This window comes from Rhinatrema bivittatum, chromosome 11, assembly GCF_901001135.1.
Source record: "Rhinatrema bivittatum chromosome 11, aRhiBiv1.1, whole genome shotgun sequence".
NCBI lineage: Eukaryota > Metazoa > Chordata > Amphibia > Gymnophiona > Rhinatrematidae > Rhinatrema > Rhinatrema bivittatum.
Genome location: NC_042625.1, coordinates 53382912 through 53408646, shown reverse-complemented (window position 1 = coordinate 53408646; position 25735 = coordinate 53382912). Strand labels below are relative to the sequence as shown.

The 25735-nt window shown below is 44.2% G+C and overlaps 1 protein-coding gene across 1 annotated transcript in view; it reads left to right on the top strand.

The window, feature by feature from the left end:
* The first annotated feature begins 11600 nt into the window (after window positions 1-11600).
* Window positions 11601-25735, top strand: part of DRG1 (developmentally regulated GTP binding protein 1) — a 47192-nt gene continuing 33057 nt past the window's right edge. Inside the window, exons 1-3 of the mRNA XM_029619230.1 lie at window positions 11601-11758; window positions 12530-12653; window positions 22235-22410. Of these exons, the coding sequence (XP_029475090.1) occupies window positions 11717-11758; window positions 12530-12653; window positions 22235-22410 (342 nt within the window). The 5' untranslated portion in view covers window positions 11601-11716. The remainder of the gene's footprint in view (window positions 11759-12529; window positions 12654-22234; window positions 22411-25735) is intronic.

Here is a 25735-nt window from a genome sequence, read left to right as displayed (position 1 = left end):
TTGGTTTTAGTTGAGTCCTTGATGCATGGCAAGACATCGCCAGCTCCAGGGCTGGCGTTAAATTTGCCGTGTTAAAAGGTGGGCGTCGAGCAAACAGTGATTTTTTGCATTGGCAGTAATAGCTAATAGCCTGCGGGTCAACCTGTGCGCTAGGCTGGGAGCACTTCATTGCATCGGCCCTTCTGTGGATAACACGTATTGTCTGGTTCCTTTCTTCCCATTCATTATGAGCCAGACCTCTTGTCCCCTTATCCATGGATCCTGTTTATTTCTGCATGTATCAGGTGTTCTTCAATAGGATGCTTTACAAACTATTGGTTCGACTAGTGGGCTGTGAGCCAAGGAAGCCATAATTCAAATCCCACTATTGCTCCTTGTGACCTTGCGCAAGTCACTTTACCCTCCATTGCCTCTACAAATCTAAGAGTTGATGCAATGACTTAATATTTTTATGTGCAGGAAACATGCTCTGTGAGGGCAAAGCATGTTTTCTGCACATAAATCCTGATTACAAGTCCCGGTGTTGGATTTTCAGATTCAGCCAATAGACTAACACAAGCACTGGAAGCTTTACTACACCTCTGAGCAGGAGTAAAATTTCCAGCGCAAAGAAAACCTGAGTTAAGCCAGCACACCTCTGCATGGGGGGAGGGGGTATCAGTTAATGCCTTCATCGGCAAAGGATTCCATGTGAGGGTCCTAAGTGGAATGTTTTACATGCACATTTTTTGGTGCAAAACTCTTTGCTCCATTGGGAGTAACATTTGTGCACAAAAAATATGTATACAACTGAGGGTAAAACTGTGTGCAGTGCTGAATGCACTTTATTACATCAGGCCCTTACCCGAATGTAATCTTTGAAGTGCATGAAAGGCAGAATACAAATAAATGAATATTGAAATCTACATAGATAGTAGACAGGTGGTACACACGGAGGGGGGTGGAATTTTCAGGTTGTCTACTTTGGGACTGATTCCACAAGTACTTTTTAATCAGTGAATTTTGTACCAAGTTTTAAAAGGAAAATATGCATCATGCCTGTAGACTTGAAAATAAAATGTACATCTCTTATTTTCCAACCCCTTTCTAAGTATGTCCTAAATCTCCCCTAAATACAGCATAAATAGCGTTGAAAATTGTCTGATTAGTAGAACTGGTGGCTGAAATACTAGAACCTGGATTTAAACATATGTGGGGGACTCCTGGTTCTCAGAAGGTGTTGCGCTCGGGAGTGAACTCTTGTCCTGGGGCAAGGATGGAATGACTCCTGAAAGGGTACAGGAGGTAACTGGCCCCAGGGGGGTGGAGCACTGGAGGAGACAGAGGCTAGGTAGAGCTTCACCACTGGAAGCCCGAGGTCCCCCCAGGAACCCGGGCCGCTTGGACTTAGGTGGGCCTCGCAGAGTCTCCTGGGAGTATGGAACTCTAGCATGCCCACAGACACAGAAGGAGCGCAGTCAGGATTGAGCTGGAGCAGGGAGAACCAGAACAGAGTTGGTGATGATAAGGTGAGGAACAGAGCCAGAATCTGGAGACGAGGTCAGGTAGGTGAAAAGTCAATGTCCATAGGTCAGTCCAAGGAGTAGTCAACAAGGCAAGGATCAGATGAAGTCAAAGGCAAACAGAGGTCTTCAGGCAGGCAGACAGGAACTAGCTGAGGTTGTAGGCAGGCAGATCAGGAGCAAGCCAAGGTTAGTACCAGTCAGTCTGAGGGTACTACCTGGGTAGACAGACAAACACAGAAACTGGAACAAGCACAGAGACAATCTAGCATACAAGCCAACCCAAAGCAGTGCTCAATCTTCATCCTGCTGGGCCACATCTCCAGCCATTAGTAGGAACACAGAAGACCAGACAAGGACAGAACCAAGGTCCAGGGCAAGCAGCTGAATAAGGCAGAGATATTCCTGTTCCAGTCATCATAGATGTTCTTCGAATTCTTAAAGTGGGAGCTGGGACTCACAAGCTTGGAAATGAGTGTTCTTGGATTCAGGGATGTGTGGGCTGGGACCCACAAACAAGGAATCAATTCTTGGAAGCACCAAGAGTGGGACTTGAACCCACATCCTTTTGGATCAAGGTCTCTTCACCTTAGGTACTGCACCACATGCCAAGGCAAGTGGAGGCAGGAACTTCCTTATGTTGTTAGATCAATCAGGGCGCGCTGCAGCACCAAGACCCACCCTCGAGTCCCATAGAAAGAGGAGTTAGCTATCTATATAATACTTCCGTAAGCGGTGTTAGTGGTCGGTAGTGGTTGGCTCCCACAGAGTGACAGTAGTGTAAGGAATGACCACTTGGAGGAAATGGTGAATCCCTGGGCTGATGGCAGATGTCAGCGCCCCCAGGAGGAGATCCTGAGAGGAACCACCGGCTAGCTAGAATATGAAATAAACACAAATAGTTCTTTATTAGGCTGGAAGCTGGACCACCAGAATTGGTGGTGGCAGTAGTGGTGGCAGTAGTGGTGGCAGTAGTGAGTCGATGTGTCCGGCAGGGCTGAAGTCCTTCTAATACTGGAATATAATCTCTGGGTGGTGGCAGTAGTGAGTCGATGTGTCCGGCAGGGCTGAAGTCCTTCTAATACTGGAATATAATCTCTGGGTTGCTGAGCTGTAGAGAGAGACTAGAAGTAGTGAGTAGACAGGGTGTACTGGATTCAAGATGATACACTCACAATAGTAGATGTCTGCAATGGTCTCTACGCCACAGAGAGTCTTCAGTACATTCAGGAACAGGAGCCGTAGGCTAGCACTGGTTCCTATAAACAGTCTGTAATAAGAACTTACAATAGCTGTATATGAAATGGCTTCTAGAGTAGAAGAGAGTCTGTATAAGATTCTAGGAACATGGGCCCTCGTGGAGCGAGTACCAGTTCCTATCTGTAATCTTGCCAATGTAACTCTTGATCTCTGTACCTGCGATAATGTCTTGGACGGAAGGGAGTCTTCAGAGCAATAGGAATGTAGGCCCTCTTGGAGTGGGTACCGATTCCTATGTAATAGAACTCACTGTGTTCACGTCCGCGATCGCTTCCATGAATGAGGAGTCTTCCGAGTGTTCTGGCAATCTGAAATCAAGAAGAGAGAGCAGAACCCCCATGGAGCGAGTAATCCTGGTAAGTTTGAAAAGGCCGAGCAGTGGAAAAGGATTCCCCTCGCTGACTCGGATCGTTGTTGCAAGTATCGTGGACTGCCGAAGCAAGACCTGTTGGAGTTCCTTGCTAACTTGTTAGAGGTTAGCAAACAAAGACCTTTTAAAGTGAAAATGGATGACATCACTACAGGGGGACACCCCCGAGGTTCGCGCCCTTGCTGGTACAAAGTCTGGAGTGCACGCGTGCGCCCTTACGTCATCAGGAATATGGCGGATCCGTAGCATCAAGGCGGATCCGTAGCGTCAAGCCAGCCTGGGGACACCGGGACCAAGAGGCAGGGAGAAGCCGCGGCTGCATCTGTCCGTCAGAGCCGAAGGGAGTCGCTCCCAAGGAAGAGAGGGTGAAGCGAGGGCAAGAAGAGGCATGAACGCAACAGTTATCTAAAGGACAGAGAGTTCTGCCACTGTTGTGGGGTTGGAGGGGAATTTGCAAAGGTTTTAGCTAATATTGAATGATGGGAAGAGGTGGCATTCTCCCAAAGAGGTTGATGTGAGGAGAGAAGCAGCACTGAGAGTTTTGTTTGGAGAGGAGAAGACAGGTGTGAGGTCCTTGACGTGTAGGCAGATTTCTCCCAAGAAAAAAGAAAGATATTGTCAACTGGGATAGTCTACAGGAGAGGTATTTTGTTGAAGGGTGCTTGTCTGATGCAGGGACCCTAAGCCATGGGGCTCATTGCAGAAGAAGAGGTGACTTGCTGATATATATCTACTTTGAAGGAAGGAGTGCTTAACTCCTGGAGACTGTGACTCGTGTTTATTTATTTATTTATTTATTACTGTTGGAGTGTATTTTGAGACAATATTTTTTTGAAAGATTTCAGAAATTCTACTCTATTTTCCTTGGCTTTACTCTTGTTTTGGAACCAAGTCACAGTGTGGACCTTGAATTTATTATTGTAAGTCTCCCCTTGGGCCTCCCAGAAGATTTTTGGTCCCCATTTGGTGATCCTTGGTGGACAGAGACTGAGCCCGGAACTGAAGCATCATCACTCACCACCTCTGCAGCCTTGAAGATGACCCCTGAGGAAGGGGGGGGGGGGGGTTATATCAGTTTTAGACAAATTCAACCAGAGACAGTGAAATCACATCCAGGGTGATGTGGAGAAGAGTCAGGAAATTGAGCACAAGAAGGCATAAAAGATAAGGAAGAAAATGAAAAATAGATTTACATATTCTTTGAAGGAATGATATGAGTACTCACGGAGGAGATGAAATAGCCTAAGCCATGATGGTAAATAAAAAAAGGCAAATGCTGAAGAATCAGGAAGGAAACAAACCAATAAAAGGCCTGATTAGAGACTCTGAGAGAAGAGCTTTTTGCAGAGAGATTGAGACAAACAAGTACAGAGGAGGAGTCAGCCAAACAGGATCTCAGACGATGATTAAGGGCAGACTCAGTAGAATGAGCTGGAAATAAAGCAGTTTAAAAGGGATGAAGAGCCTGGACAGAAGTTAGAAGGTCTGAGAGAATCCTGTGTTCAGCAAGCTCAAGGACTTTGGATAGAAAATAAATAATGAGAGGGCAATTGTTTCAAGGACAAGAGAGGTTTCTCAGACTAAGCCTAGCATGCCATTTTGAAAGCAGACGGGAATAAATATGAAGAAAGAGACAGATTAGTGATAGAAACTAGAGAAGGAACAAGTAAATGTTAGGAGGAAAGGAATGGAGAAAGGGTCAATAGACAAAATAGGCTGAGGCATAGAGGCAGGAAGCAGATTGAGCTCATCTTTTGAAGGTAGTGCAAATGAGTTAAATGAGGTAGCAGATGAGGTACCAGCTTGAGACAAAACAGTGGAAAGGTGACAAAGATGAATGGATAATACTAAAGAAGCGGGAATAAAAACAAGAGACTGGAGGAGGAGGGTGATGATAAGAGTGAATTAAAGATGTTGAAAAGTTGTCCTGGGTTATCCAGAAACTGAGAAATGAGGTTGGCATAATATCAAGCTTTTGCTATGAAAAGGGCAGAGGGGAAAGCAGAAGAGCATTCACTGAAAATGAGATCGGATGGGTTGCGGGACTTTCTGCAGTGCACCTTAGCCTGCTGAAGTATGGCTAATGCAGGGTGGCGAACAGATGGTATTTAGAAGCTATCATAGATCATGAAGAAGAGAAGGCACTGGAAAGTAGAGGTGACAGTAACACAATTAAAAGAAGAACGTTGTGAAGGAAAGGGAAGATTCTGTCTAAGAGCAGATCTGTTGCAAAACAAACAATCTTATAAGGACTGGGGAGTGCAGCTTGTGAGGGAGACCATATTACAACTTCTGGTCCATAAACTGCTTCAAAGGTCCATGAGCCCAATATTGAAAGCATGCTGAACATATAGGCACCTAAATACATTTTCTGATTATAAGTGCCTATCTTTACCTTTAATTGCCATAAACTGAGGTCACTAAAGTTAGGTCAGGTATAGGAATGCCTAATTTTAGGTTCCTAAGCTAGATGTCTATTTATTCCATGTCCTTGTCCCTGTTGCTAAGAGGCTATATGTGTGCACCCAGTGCAAAGAACTCTTGGCTCAGAGAAGGAGTCTGATCTCTGAAGACTAGAGTAGCAGACCTGGAGGAGCTGAGGCAGACAGAGAGATATAGAGAGGAGATATTCAGGAACATAGTAGAGTGGTCCCACCTCCAGTCTAGTAGTCCCTGTGCTACTTTGGAGAAGCAAGATCACCTGGAAGGAGAAATGTAATCTACTTTGAAGTACCTGAAAAAGAAGAATATATACATAAAACAAAAATCACCTTGGTGTGATAGAAAATGATCCTATAGCTAGGACCTGCTTTATCCAAGAAAATGATCTGGGCGTCATCATGAACAATTCTTTTAAATCCTCGACTCAGTGTGCAGCAAGTAGTTAAAAAAAAACAACAACAAATGTTTGATCTTTTTGAATAGTGTTAAATCTTTTTTTTTTTAATCCCACTCAGTTGCAGGAGTTTCTGGACGCTAGGGGTAATGCTATCACCCAGGTCACCTTGTGCTTCTGGGGCCATAGTATATGTTCAGATGTTTTAATTTCTTTGATACTTTATTTGGATTGCATATGTATGCTTAGCCTCAGGCCTATTATTGTCTCCCCCCATTACAGTGGTCTGTAATAGTGCATTGGAATTGCCTATATTTTTCTTTCTTTTTGATTTGTATCATTCCTTATATACTGTTGCATTATGTAGTATTGTCATCAGTATTGTTATGTAGTATTGCTTTCAGTATTATTAACAGTTCTCTGTTAAGCAGCTTTTCCTCAGAATACTTTAGTATTCTCCCCCCCCCCCTTTATGCACTGTTGCATTATGCAGTATTGTTATCAGTAATGTTATGTAGTATTGTTTTTCAGTATTGTTATCAGTTCTCTGTAAAGCATTGTTTTCAGTATTTTCAGTATTGTCATCAGTTCTCTGTAAAGCACCTTTGCTGTATATCATGTTCCTTGTAAACCGAATGTCGGTCTAGAAAAAACCTCTAAATAAATAAATAAATATAAACTTTATATTTGATGTTGAAACTAATAAAATATGTTAAAAAAAAACAAAAAACAATGTTAGAAATTATTAGGAAACTCATGGAGAATAAAACAGAGAATGTTATAATACCTTTGTATCAGGAATAGTCTTCCTGAACTTGTGTGTCATTTATTTATTTATTTAACATGTTTTGTATACCGTCATTCGGTTTCGCCATCAGAACGGTTTACAGAGTCATGTAACAGGTTGTATAAACATCATCACAGTAACTTATCATGTAGTGTAAGTTGATTATGTATAATAGATATTACTTGTAAGGCTCATTATATACAGTAAGGTATTACATGCAGCAAAGATATTACATACATACTGTTGTTACATATAGGCTTGGTTAATAATGTATATACATTTGGATCATTAATTGTAGGGGTTTAATAATCCAAAGTATCTTTATATGAAGTAATGTATGCTGTATGAGGTTGTTTGGGTAATCCATTGTTAAGAATTCCTTGGTAATCTGGGGAAGTAGCATTTTTCTTGTTGGGTTGCGTGTGTACTTGGTAGGCTGGTTGGTTGTGTGAATTTGAGTAGGCTCTGGTGAACAGCCAGGTTTTCAATTCTTTTTTGAAAATTTTAATGCATGGTTGAGTTCTTATTCCCATTGGTATTGAGTTCCATAGTGTGGGGCTGGCGATGGATATGGCTCTCTCACGCGTTGTGTTTAGTCGAGTGGTTCTTGCGTGAGGGATTTTGAGGAGACCTTTATTCACTGAGCGTAGGTTTCATTTTGGAGTGTGTGTTACGATGTATTTGTTAAGCCAGTTATTTTGTTGTCCTATGATTATTTTATGCAGGGTTGTCAGTACTTTGTATTCTATTTGGTATTTTATTGGGAGCCAATGTAATGAGATGAGTATTGGTGTGATGTGTTCATCTTTTTTTGATCCAGTCAGAATTCTGGCTGCTGTGTTCTGTAGGATTTGGAAAGGACGGATGGTAGTGAGAGGTAGTCCAAGGAGTAGAGCGTTGTAGTAGACTATGTTGGAGATGATGAGTAACTACTCATCATCTCCAACATAGTAGAACTGTTCTGAAGTCATCTTGAGTAAAGAATGGTTTGAGATGTCTGAGTGTCAGTAGTTTGTGATATCCTTCTTTTATCTTGTTGGTTATGTGGGTTTTGAAGGATAGTTCCTTGTCAATGGTGATTCCTAGATTTCGAGTATGTGTGACAGGTGCGATTACTGTTTTTGGGTTTTCAGTTTTGAGTGGTTTCATAAGGGTGGTGCTTTTTTTGTCTAGGATGATTAATTCATCCTAGACAATGTTTAAATCCCATCCAAAGCCCCACCTTTTTGAAGCTGCTTTTAAATCGTATTCCTGATTGTCTATTTTTAGCCTCATTAACTAACTCTCTTTTCTGTTTAATTATTGTCTTGCTTTATGAAATGCCCCAAGTCTCTTATCCTGTGTTTGATTTATTAGCTTGAAAGCTCTATTGAGCAGAAGCTTTTTTGTGTGTTTGTACAGCGCAATGTGTGTTGTGTAGCGCTATAGAAATGTTAGGTATTAGTAGTATTTTTTCATGGTGAGACCGTACCAAGAGTACTGTGTACACTTCTGGTTGCTGCATCTCAAAAAATATATAGCAGAACTGGAAAAGGTACAGAGAAGGATGACCAAAATGATAAAAGGGATGGAACGGCTCCCCTATGAGGAAAGGCTAAAAAGGTTAGGGCTGTTCAGCTTGGAGAAGAGATGGCTGAGGGGGAATATGATAGATCATATTATAAATCATGAGTGGGATAGAATGGGTGAATATGAAAGTTATTTACTCTTTTAAATGATACAAAAACTAGGGGAGATACCATAAAGTACGGAAGTAGCACATTTAAAACAAATCAGAGAAAATTCTTTTTCACTCACACAATTAAGCTCTGGAATTCATTGCCAGAGGATGTGGTAAAGACAGCGGCGGCCACGGGAGGCAGCAAGGGCTGCAAGGCTTGTGGAGAGAGATGTATGTGCCTAGAGTGTGCCTCAGGAGAAGCTGAGGCAGCGCAGAATAAAACTGTCACCCATTGCTGCAGCAGGCGAGAGAGCTCAGCTGACAAACGCAGAACGGTGGCCATTTTGTCATTGCACAGCAACCAACAGCCAGAATCGGGGAAAAGGAGGGATTCCCCACCTTCTTTATCGCCGGTCAAGTAAGATTTCCCTGTAGACCCAGAGGCAAGATGAAGCTGGGGAGCTCATGAGGGAAGATTCCAGCGGTTTGGCAGGAATTTCCTTGGACTTTATCTTAAGGCATAAAGCTTATTTAGCCAAAAAGGGGAACAGCAGGCAAGTGTGCTCCTCTGTTGGGGCCCCAGCGACAGGCTAAGGTGAGCAGGCAAGTCTCTTGGGAAGGGTCGCCTGCTTTTTACTATCTGCTAGACCTTCAAGGTCATCTAATGACAGATAAAATGTAATGTGCACAACTACTAAGTGATACATAGTGTAAAAAATAAATAAATAAATATATATATATATATAGGTATACAATGCTGGCCTCCATGTTAGAAGTCACAGCCCATAAAAAAAGGATCTTGGAGTCACTGTGGACAATACATGGGAATCCTCAACTTAGGTCATAAACCCTCAACTGGTTTTCCTCTTTCCTTAAAAACAGATTTTTCAAAGTTTCCTACAACAACTTTTCATCTGAGGCCATCCCTCTAGATACTGGAGTTCCTCAAGGGTCGGCTTTATCACCTATTCTCTTTAATATCTACCTTCTTCCTTTATGCCATCTTTTAACAAGCCTTAACATCATTTTCTACATGTATGCTGATGACATACAACTTCTCATTCCCATTACTTCGTCTTTAGAAGAAACAATGTCAAAAGCAGCCTCACACCTGAAAGCAATACAAAATTTGCTGAACAATCTAAAATTATGCTTAAATATGAGCAAAACAGAATGTATATTAATTACAAGAAAAAACTTTGGTATAACTTCCACTCCACCCTTCCAATTTGACAACATTCAAATTCAACTCAAAGACAATGTTAAAGACCTGGGTTTCTGGCTAGATAATGAGCTAAATCTTAAAAAGCACATCACAACAAAAACAAGAGAAGGCTTTTACAAAATTCAAATACTCAAACACCTAAAACCGCTGCTTCATCCCCAGGATTTCAGAACCGTTCTTCAAGCCCTCATCTTCTCCAGTTTGGACTACTGCAACTCCCTTCTGATAGGCCTCCCTAATTCAACATTAAGACTTCTGCAGTTACTCCAAAACGCAGCTGCCAGAGTCCTGTCTGGTAAAAGAAAATCCGACCATATATCCCCAGTACTTTACAACTTACAATGGCTACCAGTTAAAAAAAGAATAGAGTACAAAGTACTCACAATCCTACACAAATCAATTCACAAAGCTGACTACTCTGCCCTGGACAATATTATACATCTACACAAATCCTCACGTACAACAAGATCTACATATAAAGTTCAGCTGGATGTCCCTTCTTTACCTCAAGCCAAATTATCCTCCACTAGAAATAGAGCCATCTCTATCGTCGGCCCAAAATTATGGAACGCACTACCGCAACACCTCAATTCGCAAGAAAACTTTAAATCTTTTAAAAAAGATCTTAAAGATTGGCTACTCTCACAGTCTTACAATGGCTGCTCACCCAATGACAACTGAACATAATCTTTTTCATATCCACCTTCACGTTCCTTTTTATGCCAGCAATCCCCTCCTTCTGTCTTTCGTCCTGTCTTGCAGAAACCTTTTTTCTCTTTAACGGTTTCAACCGTCTACTTCAAGTGCTGCTTACACTCATAACTATTGTTCAATGTATTGTTCAATGTATTTATTGACTTTTTAAGTTAATGTTCTGATTCATTCTCTGTCACACTGTTATGAATTTAAATGTAACTGGTTTGTTATAATGTAAACCGGAGTGAAGGCTATGTCAGCTGTACCTCGGTATATAAACAAATGCTAAATAAATAAATAAATAAATAAATAAATAAATAAATAAATAAATAAATAAAAAAAATGTTAGGAATTATTCAGAGTGAAATGGAAAATAAAACCTAGAATATCTTTATGCCTCTGTATTTATTAATCCATGATGTGGCCACACTTTGAGTATTTGCAATTCTGATCACCTCAACTAAAAAAAAAAAAAGATAAGGATAAAAAAAATAAAAGGGCTGGATTGGTTTTCTTACACTAATAGATTAAACAGGTTAGGTAGGACTCTTTAGCTTGAAGAAGAGGCAACTGAGAGGGGATATGAGAGGTTTATAAAAATGGAATGGGTAAAACAGGAAGGTTATATAACCTTTCAAATTGTACCAAGATTAGGGGATGCCCCATGAAACTAAGGTGGCAGACTTAAAACCAAATCGGAGAAAGTATTTTTTCATTCCGTATACAATCAAGATGTGGAATTTCTTGCCGGAGGACGTGATTAAAGTGTCGAGCATAGCTGGGCGTAAAAGGGGTTTGGAAAAGTTCCTGGAGGAAAAGTCCGTAACATATTATTAGCCAGGTACATTTGTGAAAGCATCTTCTTATCCCTGAGACAGCAACAAGGAATGCAGTTACTCTGGGATCTGACATGTATCTTCGATGTTACAGTAGGAATGGGGGGGGGTTGTCTGGGATAATGGCTTCTCTGGCGATAAGTGGCGCAGGTCTCAGTTTCGTGCGGGTTTCAAAGCCCTCTCATAAAAATGTTCTGCTGAGTAGCTCTGACAGAGTTTGGTACTTAAGTTGTAGTAGTTGTTTCTTGGCCCATTCCATTTTTTTTCTATTTTGCCCTTTTCTATTCGGGCAGAAGCTGCGCAACCTTTGCGCGCTCCCGCCACACTAAAATGACGTCAGGCGTGCTGGGGGGGGGGGGGGGAGCAACGACAGCGGTTCTCCAGTCTCAGGAGATGCCACAGAGATGCGGAGTGGGCTAGAGCGTCTCGCGCCATAAGGCTAGTGCGCCTGCGCCTTGTTGCCTACTTTAGGGCTCGTGCGTTGTTGCCTGTTGCCTGTTTTTCCCCGTTTTCCGGCGGTCTCCTGCCAGACACTGGTGGCACCATGAGTGGCACGCTGGCCAAAATTGCTGAGATAGAGGCCGAGGTACGGGAGGCTGCTGAGCTCACATTGGGTTTAGGGGGTTTTGGAGCTATTGACGTTACACTGGGGATGAGATGGGGTGACTGGGGCACTGACATTACACCGGACATGAGATAGTGGGGGAGGGGAGCCTGGGGCACTGACATTACACCGGGGATGAGATAGTAGGGGATGGGTGTCCGGGGCACTGACGTTAATATTGAGGATAAATTGGGGACATTGAGGGGAGATATCTGGGAAACTGTTGTCGCATCAGGAATGAATTGGGTGGGCAACGACGTTACACAGTGATGAGATGTGGAGTGGGGCAGTGATGTCACCTTCTGAGTGGGGAGGTGATATCACCCGGGGTGAGTTGGGGGACTTGGGATGTCTGCAGTGCTGATGTCACACCAGGATGATGAGGGGAGAGGGGGAATTATTGGGCACTGTTTGTTTCCCTTTTGCTTTTTCTTCCATTAACTTTATTTTATTTTAATTTTTTGTAACCTATGTTCAAATTTTCCAAACACAGGTACAAATAATGCTACTTAGCAGAACATTATCTAATGATAGTTTGTCTCACTACATAAAACATAATTAACTGCTCCTTCTTGCCGTCTTTGACAGACCAGTAACTGATTGGAGCTTCTCTCTGGGTAGGGCAACAGTTTTATTCTTCTAGGGCCAGAAGTGCATTGCGCTTCCATCCTCTCCCAGAGGTGTACCCATTGATGTCTGCTGTGACTTTCTAGGTTCTTTTCTCCATGTTTATTCTGTTGTGATGCTTTGCAGATGGCCCGAACCCAAAAGAATAAGGCTACTGCTCATCACCTGGGGCTGCTGAAGGCTCGCTTGGCAAAGTTACGCAGAGAACTTATCACTCCAAAAGGAGGTGGTGGGAGTGGAACAGGGGAAGGTTTGTAGAGGCTTCCTAATCTTATAATTTTCTCCCTTCAACATGTCACAGAAGTGGCACTGGATTTGTTGTAGCATGTGATGGCTTTCATTGGATCTATTTAAGAATAATCTAAAATTAAGCTTTCAAGACCATGCAGGTTCCTTCCTACAAGCTCGTACAGGCTATGATATTGGTGTTCTTAGTATGTTGGACTAGTCAAATGCATTACAAGCTGCAAAGAATCTTAGAATTGGGGTCCTGGTACATCATCCTCCCTGGGGTCCAATCCACTGTATCTTGTCTTTTGAAACATATCCTTGTAGTTTGAGGCTCTGGTTCAGCTGTATCCTTTTTACTGCTGACTTCTTAAGTCTGTTAATACAGCTCCCAGCACTTGGAGGCTATACTGTGAATCTTGAAAAGGACCTGAAAAGACAGGTTTTCCTAGCATGTAGCAGATGGACTCAGGACCAATGGGTATAGTGTACTCCTGATAGCAGTTGGAGACGGATCAGATTTCAATCTGACGTCAGCCCTAGTACATATACCCCTGCAGGAAGTGCAGTTCTTCAGTATTTTCTGTCTCCATAGCAGTTAGGGACTACCTGCATGCTCTAACAGTGTTAGAACAAATTAAACGGAGAAAACCCAAATTTAGAAGAAAACTTACCTCTACAGACTAGTCCTGCTCTCCTGCGGTGACACCCTTGGGTCCCTCCCCCAGTTGAGAATTCCTGAGGTGATTGCCTCAGTCCGGTGGCCGATCCTCGGCGGGGATCTAGCCCCCGAATTCAGGCGCAGCTGAGAGGCAGCGGGTGCATCCTCGAGTGCAGCGGTGAAGGTATTTGCCCTCTCCCCCCGCAGCCGGAGACCGCCCGGAACGAAACCGGGAAGCGCCGAAGACAAGGTAAGGTAGAAATCTTTAAAGACTCTGGTCTCCGAGGTTCGAGGAGTCGCACAGGTCACTGGCCAAGACCAGTGCCACCAGGTTGATCCGCCCTAGCAGGGCCAGGCCCCGGTTAATTTCAAGGGTCCTCCACCTGGAGACCCTCTGATGTGGTGGCAGTCGCCATTTTGGCCCTATTCGCCGCTCTGTCCGCTGTCTCGATCCAGGCACACGAAATACATGTGCGCAAAAAGTTACATGCAGAAGATACGAGCGTATCACGCGCTTACTGGGCCAGGCGCATAACTGCGACTTGCGCGCACACACAACCCGTGGATGCACTGGAGTGCATAAAGATTTACGTGCCTATATCCATGGTACCACCGGAAACGGAGCTCAAGGCCTCTGCCCAGCATGCCACATCAGAGCCGCACAACATGAAGAGGCCAACGCCCTGTGCGTCCAGTGCGAGGAGGCCCTGGGAGACCCAGCCCAGGGCCAGTCCCACCCAGGACCGAGTACTAGCTCCTCAAGGAGTACCCTGGACCTAGCAAATTCCAGCGGGACACCCCCTCAAACGGGGACCCTCAGGGACACAGCGCCCCCTAGCTTGGACCCAGCGTCTGTCTCATGGGTGGGATTCTTCTAAGGCCTACACACCTTCGTTCACATGCAGACGGAGCCTCTGGCAAGACAGCCACAGCCTCCACCAGAAGACCTTTACGCCCCAGGCCCCTCTAGGCCCAGACAAATGAATCCACCGCCCAGAAATCCCACCTATGGGGACACTGACATCTCGGAGGAGGGGGAGCTCCCCCCAGGGACAGAGCCTCACCGGACCATGAGACACTTCTTCACCAAGGACGAGCTCCCAGACCTGGTCACTCACAGCCTGAAGGAGCTTGCTATCCCGGGCTCAAGTGCTTCGGGGGAGCCTAAGGCGAATCCCCTGCTAGAGGGACTTCGCCAGACCTCCCGCCATTTCCCTCTGTTACAAGCCGTCCAGCAGCTAATTGACCTGGAATGGAGTGCTCCAGAGTCTACATTCAAAGGGGGACGGGCTATGGCAGCCATGTACCCTCTGGACCCGGCGGCCAAAGACCTTCTGACATGCCCAAAAGTGGATGCCATGGTCTGTGCGGTCTCGAAGCGCACTACTATCCCAGTGGAGGGAGGTGCAGCACTCAAAGATGCTCATGACCGACGTCTGGAGTCCATCCTTAAACAGTCCTTTGACGTCACCGCTATGTCCCTACAAATAGCGGCCTGCTGCACCGTGGTGACTCATGCCTGCCTATCACAGACCAGGAGCAACACCCCTGGGGAAGCCATGGAACCAGCAGTATCATTCCTTGCGGATGCTGCTTCCGATCTGGTGCGCACAGCGGCCAGAGGAGTGTCATCAGCTGTGGCAGCCAGGAGGCAACTCTGGCTCCGAAGCTGGTCGGCCGACACATCTTCCAAAACGAGACTCACAAGGATGCCCTTCAAAGGATCCCTCCTGTTCGGCAGCGAACTAGAGAAACTGGCTAACAAATAGGGCGAGTCCCCATTGCCTCGGCTACCGGAGGACAGGAATAAGAAAAACCCACTACATTTTCCAGGGGCAGAAGTTCACAGCGCTTCAATCCATACAGAAACACTTATCAAGCGCCTCGTCCTACAGGCAGGAACCAGTCCTTTCAGAACAAGCACAACAAAAGGGGAACCAGCTCGGGCCCCAATCGCACCCCACAATGAGATTCGGCCGACCCGTCTAAAGGAAGAAGCCATAGGGGGCAGACATGCCCTATTCTACCAAAGATGGGTTGAGATAACTTCGGACAAGTGGGTCCTAACCATCATTCGAGAGGGATACTACCTGGATTTCCTCCAAACCCCTCAGGACAAGTTTGTGGAATCCCCCCTGCCACGACCCCTCCAAGAGGGTGGCAGTGGAGGCTACTCTGACCAGATTACTGGCCCTAGAGGCCGTAAACCCAGTGCCTCCACAACAAATAAATACTGGGCATTATTCCATTTATTTTATCGTCCCCAAGAAAGAGGGAACGTTTAGGCCCATCCTGGACCTCAAGTCGGTCAACAGTCATCTGAGGATTCCCCGCTTCCGTATGGAAACTCTCCCAGTTGTATTGCCCTTATTACAGAGCGTAGAGTTCCTCACATCCCTAGATCTGTCGGAAGCCTACCTACATATTCCGATCCATCAAGAACATCAGTGCTTTCTTCGCTTCAACATCCTGGACCGTCACTACCAGTTCCGGGCATTATCCTTCGGGTTAGCCACAGCACCCCAGACGTTCACCAAGATCATAGTGGTGGTAGCGGCAGCACTGAGGAAGGAAGGAATCCTCGTACACCCTTACCTAGACGATTGGCTGATCAGGGCGAAATCCCCAGAGGAAAGTCGCCAGGCAACCAACAGAGTCAAGACTCTACTGGAGAGCCTCGGTTGGGTGGTCAACACAAACAAGAGCTGTCTGCAGCCCTCATAGACTCTAGAATACTTAGGAGTCCGATTAGACACCAAGGAAGACAAGGTCATCCTGACACCGATGAGATTAAAACTGATGAACCAGTTGTGAACCCTGCTGAGCGAACCTCGCCCCACAGCATGGGATTACCTACAAGTCCTCGGTCTCATGGCACCCACACTGGAAGTAGTACCATGGGCATGAGCTCATATGAGGCGCTTACTCCTATCACAATGGAGCTCACTGTCTCAGAACTACACCGTACGTCTACCGCTCCCGGGCAAAGTTTGAACCCAGCTACAGTGGTGGCTACAAGACGGCCACCTGAGCCAGGGAAAGAGACTATCCTCACCGACCTGGATCCTGCTCACCATGGACGCTAGCTTATGAGGATGGGGAGCACACTGCGAAGAGCTAACCGCCCAAGGGCAGTGGAACGCAGAAGAGTCAGGGTGGAATATCAATCGCCTAGAAGCCCGGGCAGTCAGACTAGCCTGCCTACGGTTCGGTCACAGACTCCGAGACAAAGTAGTCAGGGTAATGTTGGACTACGCCACAACAGTGGCCTACGTCAACTGTCAGGGAGGAACCAGAAGCCAACAGGTGTCTCTGGAAATAGACCCCCTAATGTCGTGGGCGGAAGGGAACCTCCAGGAGATCTCTGCCGTCCACATTGCCGAGAGACATCACGGCGGATTACCTTAGCAGAGAAAGTCTAGACCCAGGAGAATGGAAGCTGTCGACCACAGCGTTCCAACCGATAGTGAACCATTGGGGAACACCAACCATGGACCTCCTGGCAAACCGGTCCAACGCCCAAGTACCCAGTTACTTCAGCCACAGACGGGAACCTCAGTCCCAGGGCATCGATACCCTGGTACAGACATGGCCACAGGAGACTCTGCTATATGCCTTCCCACCGTGGCCCCTACTATGCGCGATCATTCACAAGATAGGTATACACAGGGGACCAGTACTTCTTGTGGCCCTGGACTGGCCAAGAAGACCATGGTGCGCAGACATGTGAAGATTACTGACCGGGGAACCCCCTGCCACTACCTCCACACAGAGACCTGCTCCAACAGGGTCCGATCCTCCACGAGGACCGAGCTCTATTCTCTCTTACGGTCTGGCCATTGAGAAGGCTCGCCTGAGAAAGATCGGATACTCGGGGGCTGTAATCGACACCCTACTCTGAGCACGCAAGTTCTCCACATCTCTAACATACATAAGGGTTTGGAGAATATTCGAAGCCTGGTGCGAGGACCACGACATCATACCTCACTCAGTCAGAATTCCCGCGGGCTTGGAATTCCTACAGAACGGCCTACAGAAGGGATTGTTCCTCAACTCCAAGGTACAGGTGGCCGCATTGTCATGCTACGGCACCAAGAACGAGGGCGGCAGCATGGCCTCTCACCTGGATGTCTCCTGCTTCCTGAAAGGAGTTAAGCACATCCGACCACCCCTAAAGTGGCCGGTACCTCTCTGGAGCCTCAACCTGGTCCTGGATTTCTTAGCAGGAGCCTCGTTCAGACCTCTCCGCTGCCTGTCTCTCCGACTATTAACATTGAAAACAGCCTTCCTCCTGGCAGTCCGTTCAGCCCGTCGTATATCCGAGCAGCAAGCACTGTCCTTTCGTGAGCCGTTTCTTAGGCTCACCCCTGGAACCATCCAGTTACGCACGGTTCCCTCATTCCTCCCCAAAGTGGTATCTCACTTCCACCTTAACCAAACCATCTCGCTACCATCGCCAGATGAACATAAGATTTCAGATGAGGCCAAAAGTCTACCCCACCTCAACATTGGCAGACTCCTGGCCAGATACCTGGACATGTCGGAATCTTTTTTTTATTTTTTATTTATTCAATTTTAACATATAATAATACAAGATCCATCTTGATTAGGCAAAGCATTTGGTTAGAAAACATAAATTCTATACAGATATAGTTATCGAGCTATAACTTCCACAATGCTATTTATACAGTCCTCAATTATAAGGAGACAATTTAAATAAAAAGAATTCGAAGAAATTTATCTTATATCAATAATGTACCATAGAACGTATTTTACACAATATAGGGCTCATTGAACATATGGCATCTACGGAGTTTCTAACTCAGGATCCCCCACTTGTGTTTTATCACTCAAAAAGATTGATAATTGAGGAGGAGAATAGAACACAAAGGACTTGCCCTTGTATCCTATACAACATTTACATGGATACTTAAGACAATAAGTTGCCCCTATTTGGAGAACCTTTGCTCTAAGTGAAAGAAATTGTTTCCTCCTCTTTTGTGTTGACTTGGAAAAGTCTGGGTAGACTCTTATGGCTAAAGTAAAAAATAATTCCATACTATGTTTAAAAAATAAACGAAACACCCAGTCTCGATCAGTTTCAAAAACAAAAGTGGTTAATAATGTGGCACTCTGTACCATCTCACTATCGGATGTTTCCAAAATCTTGGATACATCCAAACTAGTTTCCAACTTATCCATAACTTGTGCTCCCTCCTGCTCTTCCTGTTGCACTCCTTTTTTTATACACTGGAATATAATAGATCTTAGCTAGAGGAGGTATTGTATTTTCTGGTACTTTAAAAACATCAAGCAAATATTTCTTAAACACTTCTTTTGGTGATATATGTGGTAACATTGGAAAATTAACAAAACGAAGATTTCTCTTTCTATTAACATTTTCTAAATTTTCCAATTTCGTTTGCAATATTTGATTTTCTTTTATCATAGCTTCCTGAACCAGTTTTGTATTATCTAAATCTCCTTTTATTTTCTCTAGATCTTTTATTTCTTTATCCTTTCTCAGCTCTATATTATTTATATTTACCTGTAAATTATTCACTTTTTCTATAATAGGATTAACTTGAGCTACTACAGAATTTTGCAAACTCACTATAGCTTCCATTATTACATCCAGTGTAACTACTTCTGGTTTACTTATCTGTGGGACACTTATTTTAGGTAAATAAACAGAATTGTCCATCTTTATTGGATCCTGATATGAACTTCCTTGTGCCAAGTTCCTTGAGGTGGTCTGTCCTATTTGGACTTGCGCCAGACTTACAATCTCAGACAAATCAAAGGGCTTTGGGCCTGCTGGTGAAGACCCTACTTCTGCGACTTCCGCAGTTGGGCCCTCCCTCCATAGCCCATGGGCTCTGGATGTAGCTGGGTTTACTGGTGGATCCCTTTGGATCGGGGATAAAGATGTTGATAGGTCCGATGGAGAGACCTCTGGAGTAAATTCAAGAGGTTCCTCCACCTGTGCCACTTCCGATCTAAATATATGTTGTAAATGGGTGTCCATAGGTCCTCTAGTTAGGACACCAGGGATACTGGCAGGTTCAGTTCTCTCCTTGGCTCTTCTTTTCCTTACGGAATGAGGCATTAGTAAAGACAAAACTACTCAGAACCTAGCAAAAACACGCAAATGGTACTTCACTAAAAAATTTCTTGACTCCTTATTGGAGGAGATGGAGTAATAGAGGATTACTTACAGTTATGGAGACAGAATGATACTTTTCAAATCCTCTCCAATCCGGCACTAAGCCGCGCGGCTTAGGACAAGCGCCGCTGCTGGGCCGTTTTTGTGGGCCTCGGCGTCCCGCCCCGATGACGTCACGGGTGGGCGGGGTTTGCAGCGTTGTCTGGCCGGCTAGCCTCACCTCAATCTCAGGGCCTGGCCACCCTCACCCTCGCAGGTATTTCTTAAAAGGAATCCTCTGTCCTCCTTCTCCACCGGAAATGTCGGAATCTGTACGAAAGACGGACCACCTCTTTGTCCTTCACAGCGGGAAGAAGCAAGGGGAAGCGGCCTCACGAGCAACCATAGCCCGCTGGATCAAAGAAGTCATCAAGGCGGCCTATGTAGAGGCAGGCAAACCGCCGCCTCTACAAATCAAGGCCCATTCTACTAGGGTCCAGGCAGTGTTCTGGGCAGAAACCAAGATGCTGGTCCTCCATCCACACCTTTTCCAGGTTTTACCACTTAGTACAGCATTCGCAAGGGCTGTACTAAGTGGATCACGGGCAGCCTCCCACCCGGTTTGGGAGTAGCTTTTATACATACCATTGGTCTTGAGTCCATCTGCTACACGTTAGGAAATGGAGAAATTATCAGGTAAGTAATTTCTCCATTTGTATCACACCACGATAAAGGGAGTCTTTAGAAAATTGACTCCAGCTAGACTCTTAATTCTTAATCAGGGAGATCCTGGCCCCTGGGTTTTTCTGTCTGGTCTTTAGGCCTGGCCTGGGATTTTGCTGTGTGGTCAGGGTTTAGGTGATGCCTTGCTTGGTAGTGTTGAGGCTTTTTCTTACTTCCTGTTTTAAGCTGTGGCTTGTGCAGGGACTGGAAGAGTGTCCACAGTGCCGAGAATGAGGTTCATTTGCTTATGCTTATTTCTTGATGAATCACAACTTATTACTTTTGTAAAACAGAGCAATGTATATAGCAAATTAATGTAGATGCTACCAAAGTAAAACTAGCTGTAAAAAATTTAAAATGAATGCAAGTATTTGTATCTGAAAGAATTTATAACCTACACCCTCCAGGAGTTTGGGACGGCATACAAGAATACTTGTATGCCTCAATGCAATGCTTTAAAGGTTAGGCATTCAGTTTTAAATTGGATGCATAGGGATACTGGGAGCTAATGTAGCATAACCGGTGGGGTAACATGGTCAAATTTGGACTTAACAAAGATAACCTTAGTGGCAGTGTTCAGTACCATTTGAATACATTTGATTTGCACAGTAGAAAGACCATTTAATAATGCATTACAGTAGTCTAATCTAGAGAGAACAAGAGAGTGGGTCAAGATTTTAAGATCAGCACAATCAAGAAATGGGTGAAGATGATATTTAAACCTCAGGAAGAAGTAACAAGTCTGCAGAAGCTTGGAAATGTGATGAGAAAATTTGAGTTGGCTATCAAAGGTTACACCTAGGGTAGTCCCCATATTCTTTACTGGGATATCACAGCCTGCCATTGTGGGTGTAGGGAGAGGAGCAGGGAATTTGTTTGGGTAAACCAAATTGCTTCTGACCTTTGAGGGTTGACTTTAAGCTTAAAAGATTTTAACCAGTCTGAAACTTTAGTTAAGCAAGCATTGAAATCAGATAGTGTGTGCAGAAGCTCATCTGCATACAATTACACTGAAAAACCTAAACGCTGTATTAAGGTAGTAAAATAGAAATTGTAGAGAACAGGTGAAAGAATGGATCCTTGAGGGACACCTAAGTAGGAATGAAACTGGAGAAATTTTAGAGTGCTAACTGACACTGTAAGTGTGCTATTCAAGAAAAGATTTGAATCATAGTAAGGACATTTCTGTAGTGATGTATCGAATGCAGCACTTATATCATGACAAATAAAAGAACAGCATTAACTCTATCTAAACATAGTCCAACCTAGTTAAACAGGGAAGTAAGTGCTGCCTCTTTTTCCCTGATTCTGGGCATTTCCTTCCTGATGAAGGAAAGAGTAAGCAGTGACTGAAGTTGTTTCTTGGGACTGTGGTATCCCACTCCTTCTTGAACACAGGGCTGAGTTCTTGCATACCTTGACTACAAACACATATAGGGTGTGCTGCTTGAACACTTTCTCCCCTCCCCTAGCCATAAGAGAGGATGCATTCTCCCCCTCCCATTTATATAGTAGTATTCCTTCATGATCTCTCCTTTCTCCCAGAAATGGGGTAGGGCTCTTATACATCCTCACCTTTTCAGCCAGAGGATCAAGTTCTGCTTTCTCATCCTCCTCGCCCCATATACAAGATGTTTGGTTTTTTTTTCTTTTTTGTTTTGCATGCTCCCCTCTTTAATGTTCTCGTAACAGAGGTCATGAGGGTAACGTGCTTAAAGCAGCAGTTACCTGTAACCGAAGTGGGGGTAACCTGTACAGAGCTGCAGTTAGTTACTACTCAGTAAAAGAAAAAAAACTTGTTGAGCAGATTGGATGGACCTCTTGGGTCTTTTTATGCCGACATATTATGTTATTTTGGTTAGCTTAGCTTGTTACATTCTCTCTAGCCTTCCGGACACAGAACACATTCCTCTGCATGCTCATGCTCCCCCCCCCTGACACAAGATGGTGCCCGTGTACATGCTCAAGGCACCAGACACAGGGTGCAGTTTCTACATACCTTCTCTTCCCCCCACCCCCAGCAAAAGGCAAAAAGTGTATGTTCTCTGGTGTTCTGACATGAGCTTTGTTCTAGGTTTTGATGTTGCAAAGACTGGAGATGCCCGGATCGGCTTTGTGGGGTTCCCGTCAGTGGGAAAGTCCACGCTGCTCAGTAATCTGGCAGGGGTATACTCTGAGGTGGCTGCCTATGAGTTCACCACTCTGACCACAGTGCCTGGTGTCGTGCGCTACAAGGGAGCCAAGATTCAGGTAGAGGATGCTTGTTTTCCTATGTTGCTTTTTGGCCAGAACATAAAACAGCTTTAGCTGGATTAGGAGAGAAAGGGAGGCACAGAAAGCATTAGCTGCTGTTTTATTAAAGTGTTTTTTACAGGATGGTATAAGAAGGGGAGATGGGATGGCTTTTTAAACTGGGATGAAAGGGCAGGAGATTCATAGTTTTACAGCAGCAATATTATAAATGAGGATCTGAAGAATTAATTTAAATCTGAAATAATTTTGTTTTACTCTTGATAAGATATCAAGAGTAAAACAAATTGAGTTTGATATCTCACCAAACTCAATTTAGTCATCAACAAGGACAAAACAGAATACCTCATCTCCCAGGAAGACAACTTCATCCCCAGAGAGATCTCCTCCATTATAATTGATCAACCACAAAAAAACATCCTCTCTATTCCCAATACACTTACATCCATGCTAGACAACCTCAAAAATACATCCTACGTAAGAGACTTAGGCGTGCTTCTGGACAATCAGCTGAACCTCAAAAGATTTGTAAGTAACACAACTAAAGAATGCTTTTTCAAATTACAAGTTCTGAAAAAGCTAAAACCCTTACTACACGCACACGATTTCCGCCTCGTCCTGCAATCAATCATCCTAACCAAAATTGACTACTGTAACGCGTTGCTACTCTGCCTACCAGCTACCACCATCAAGCCTCTTCAGATGTTACAGAACTCTGCAGCTAGGGTCTTGACCAACTCTAAGAGACCACATCATGCCCATCCTCTACAATCTCCACTGGCTTCCGATTAAATACAGAATCCTCTACAAAGTCCTGACCCTCATACACAAATCCTTAAACAATTTAGCTCCAATCGATCTTACCCATCAGCTACATACAATTAAATCAACAAGACCAATCAGAAAAGCCTACCAAGGCACCCTGTTCATCCCCCAAGCCAAAACTCCGCTAAGGAATAGGGCTTTTTCCACCGCAAGTCCTTCTCTTTGGAACTCACTTCCACCAGACCTCAGACAAGACCCCTGCCACCAGTCATTCAAGAAAAAACTGAAAACTTGGCTTTTCAGCCAAGCATTTCCATGATTACTAACAAACCCCTCTCAACTCACAATTATGTTCTGCTTCGCTCTAATTGTATAACTCCACCCCTCCCCTCCCCATTAAACTCCACCCCCTTAAAGCTTTAAACTTCCCTTCCCATTAAACTCCTCCTCCTTTCCCTCTCCTTTAAACCCACCATCTTTCTAGACCCCCTGTTTATCCCTTTCCTCCCTCCACCCCCGTGTCCTCTCTTTACTTATCCTCCTTGCACCCTAGCACAATTTCGTTCGATACATCCACATGTAAGTTAATTATTTAAGGTTTTTTCATCGGCCTCTTGCAAGGCATCTGTATAATAGGAATACTTTCTAATACCATGTTATTTATTGTTCTTATATGTTCTCTTATATTTATTTGTTACTTAAAAGTTCTTCGTTATATGTAATGCTACCAAGCAAGTTTAATTGTTCTCTGTAAACCGATTTGATTTGCATACAATGTAAGAAGATTGGTATATAAAAAACCAAAAATAAATAAATAAATATTGGTGCCTAAAGCTGTTGAAAGCTGCTTCCACCTTTAAGATCTGATCCTCATTAGGACCTCTTTGCAAGTGTTACATTGATCTTGAGAGATATTATCTTGAAATGTTTCTTTTATCTGAAATGGAGGAGAGCCGGCACCCCTCCTGTGGCTCTGGCTGAACTAAGCCAGCCAGTAGGCCCAACACTTTGCTAACCTGCTGCTCATCCCTCTTCATGGTTCACAGTTTCAGCGAGTTAGTAAAGTGCCATGCCGGTCGGATTGGGCAGCTAGAAGAGAACTCCCGTCATCCAAATTACTTCTGTCCCAACCATTCTTGATAAAAGGTGCTCCACTGTATATAGAAATAATGATTAGAGAAGAGAGAGGTCCATCTCCATGCAGATGGCTAAACAGTAACAAGTCCCCAGGGCTGGATGGAATCCAGACGAATTGTAAAAGAACTTAAATTAGCAATTGAAGACAAACTTATGCTGATTGCAATTTGTCCCGGGCAACGGCTTTTGTTTCAGAGGATTAGAAGGTGGCCAATGGGGGGGAGGGCTGGGACATCATAGACCTGGAAGCCTGACATCAGTCCCAGGTAAGTTGGTGGAGGCAATTATTAAGAATAAAATTGTAAAACACATAGAAGGAAATGGTATATTTAACAATAGCCAGCATGGATTATAGGAAGGCAAGCTATATCTCAAATCCATTAGAATTCTTCAAAATTGTAACCAGGCTTGGGAAAAAGAAATTTAAGGTAGAACATGATAGAGATGTACAAGATCATGAATTGAAAAGAAGAAACCATGAGTAAATGGTTGTTTATACTGTCCAGAAATACTAGAACCAGGGCCATCCAATGTAAGCTAGCAGTTTCAAGATGAATGCCAGAAAGTATTTCTTTAGTCAGCAGGTAAGTTAAATTGTGAAATCAGCTGCTGCCATATTCCATCACAGTAAGCAGCATAGTAATGTTCAAGAAGTATGGAAGATAAGCACATACAGTACATGAAGGCCAAGTGGTGTCACACTTTTATAGATCTGCAGGGAGCACTTAGATGAACTCTTGTTTTCATCTGGTGACTCTGGTGTTATTGTTGGAGGCAGAATGCTAGATACTCCATTGGTCCGGAGGGTGGCTGCTAAAATGGTGAATGGTCTTCATCATAAAGCATATGGGGACAGATTTAAAGAATTAAACATGTATACCCCTGAGGGAAAGAGGAGCTAGAATAGAGACATTTAAATACCTCTAAGGAATATATGCAAAGGAAGTGCTGGAGCAAGGTGTCATGGGATGAGGGTAAAAGGATGTAGACTCAGAAGTAATCTAAGGAAATAATTTTACAGAGAGGGTAGTGGATGTATTTATTTTATTTTTATATACAGACATTCGATCTGAGAGATCACATCGGTTTACATTCAGGTACTGTATGTGTTTCCCTATCCCCAGAGGGCTTACAATCTAAGTTTGTACCTGAGGCAATGGAAGGTAAAGTGACTTGCCCAAGGTCACAAGGAGCAACAGTGTGACCTGAACCCTAGTCTCCTGGTTTGTAGCCCACTGCTCTAACCACTAGGCTATTCCTAGTGTGTAAGTAATGGAGACAAGGATAGTATCTGAATTCAAGAAAGCATGGGACAAGCATAGGAGATCTATGAAGGAGCAGAAGGTGTGGATGGGCAGACTGGATAGGCTATAGGTTTTTATCATCTGTCATGTTCTTTCTTTCTGTGTGGCATATATATAAA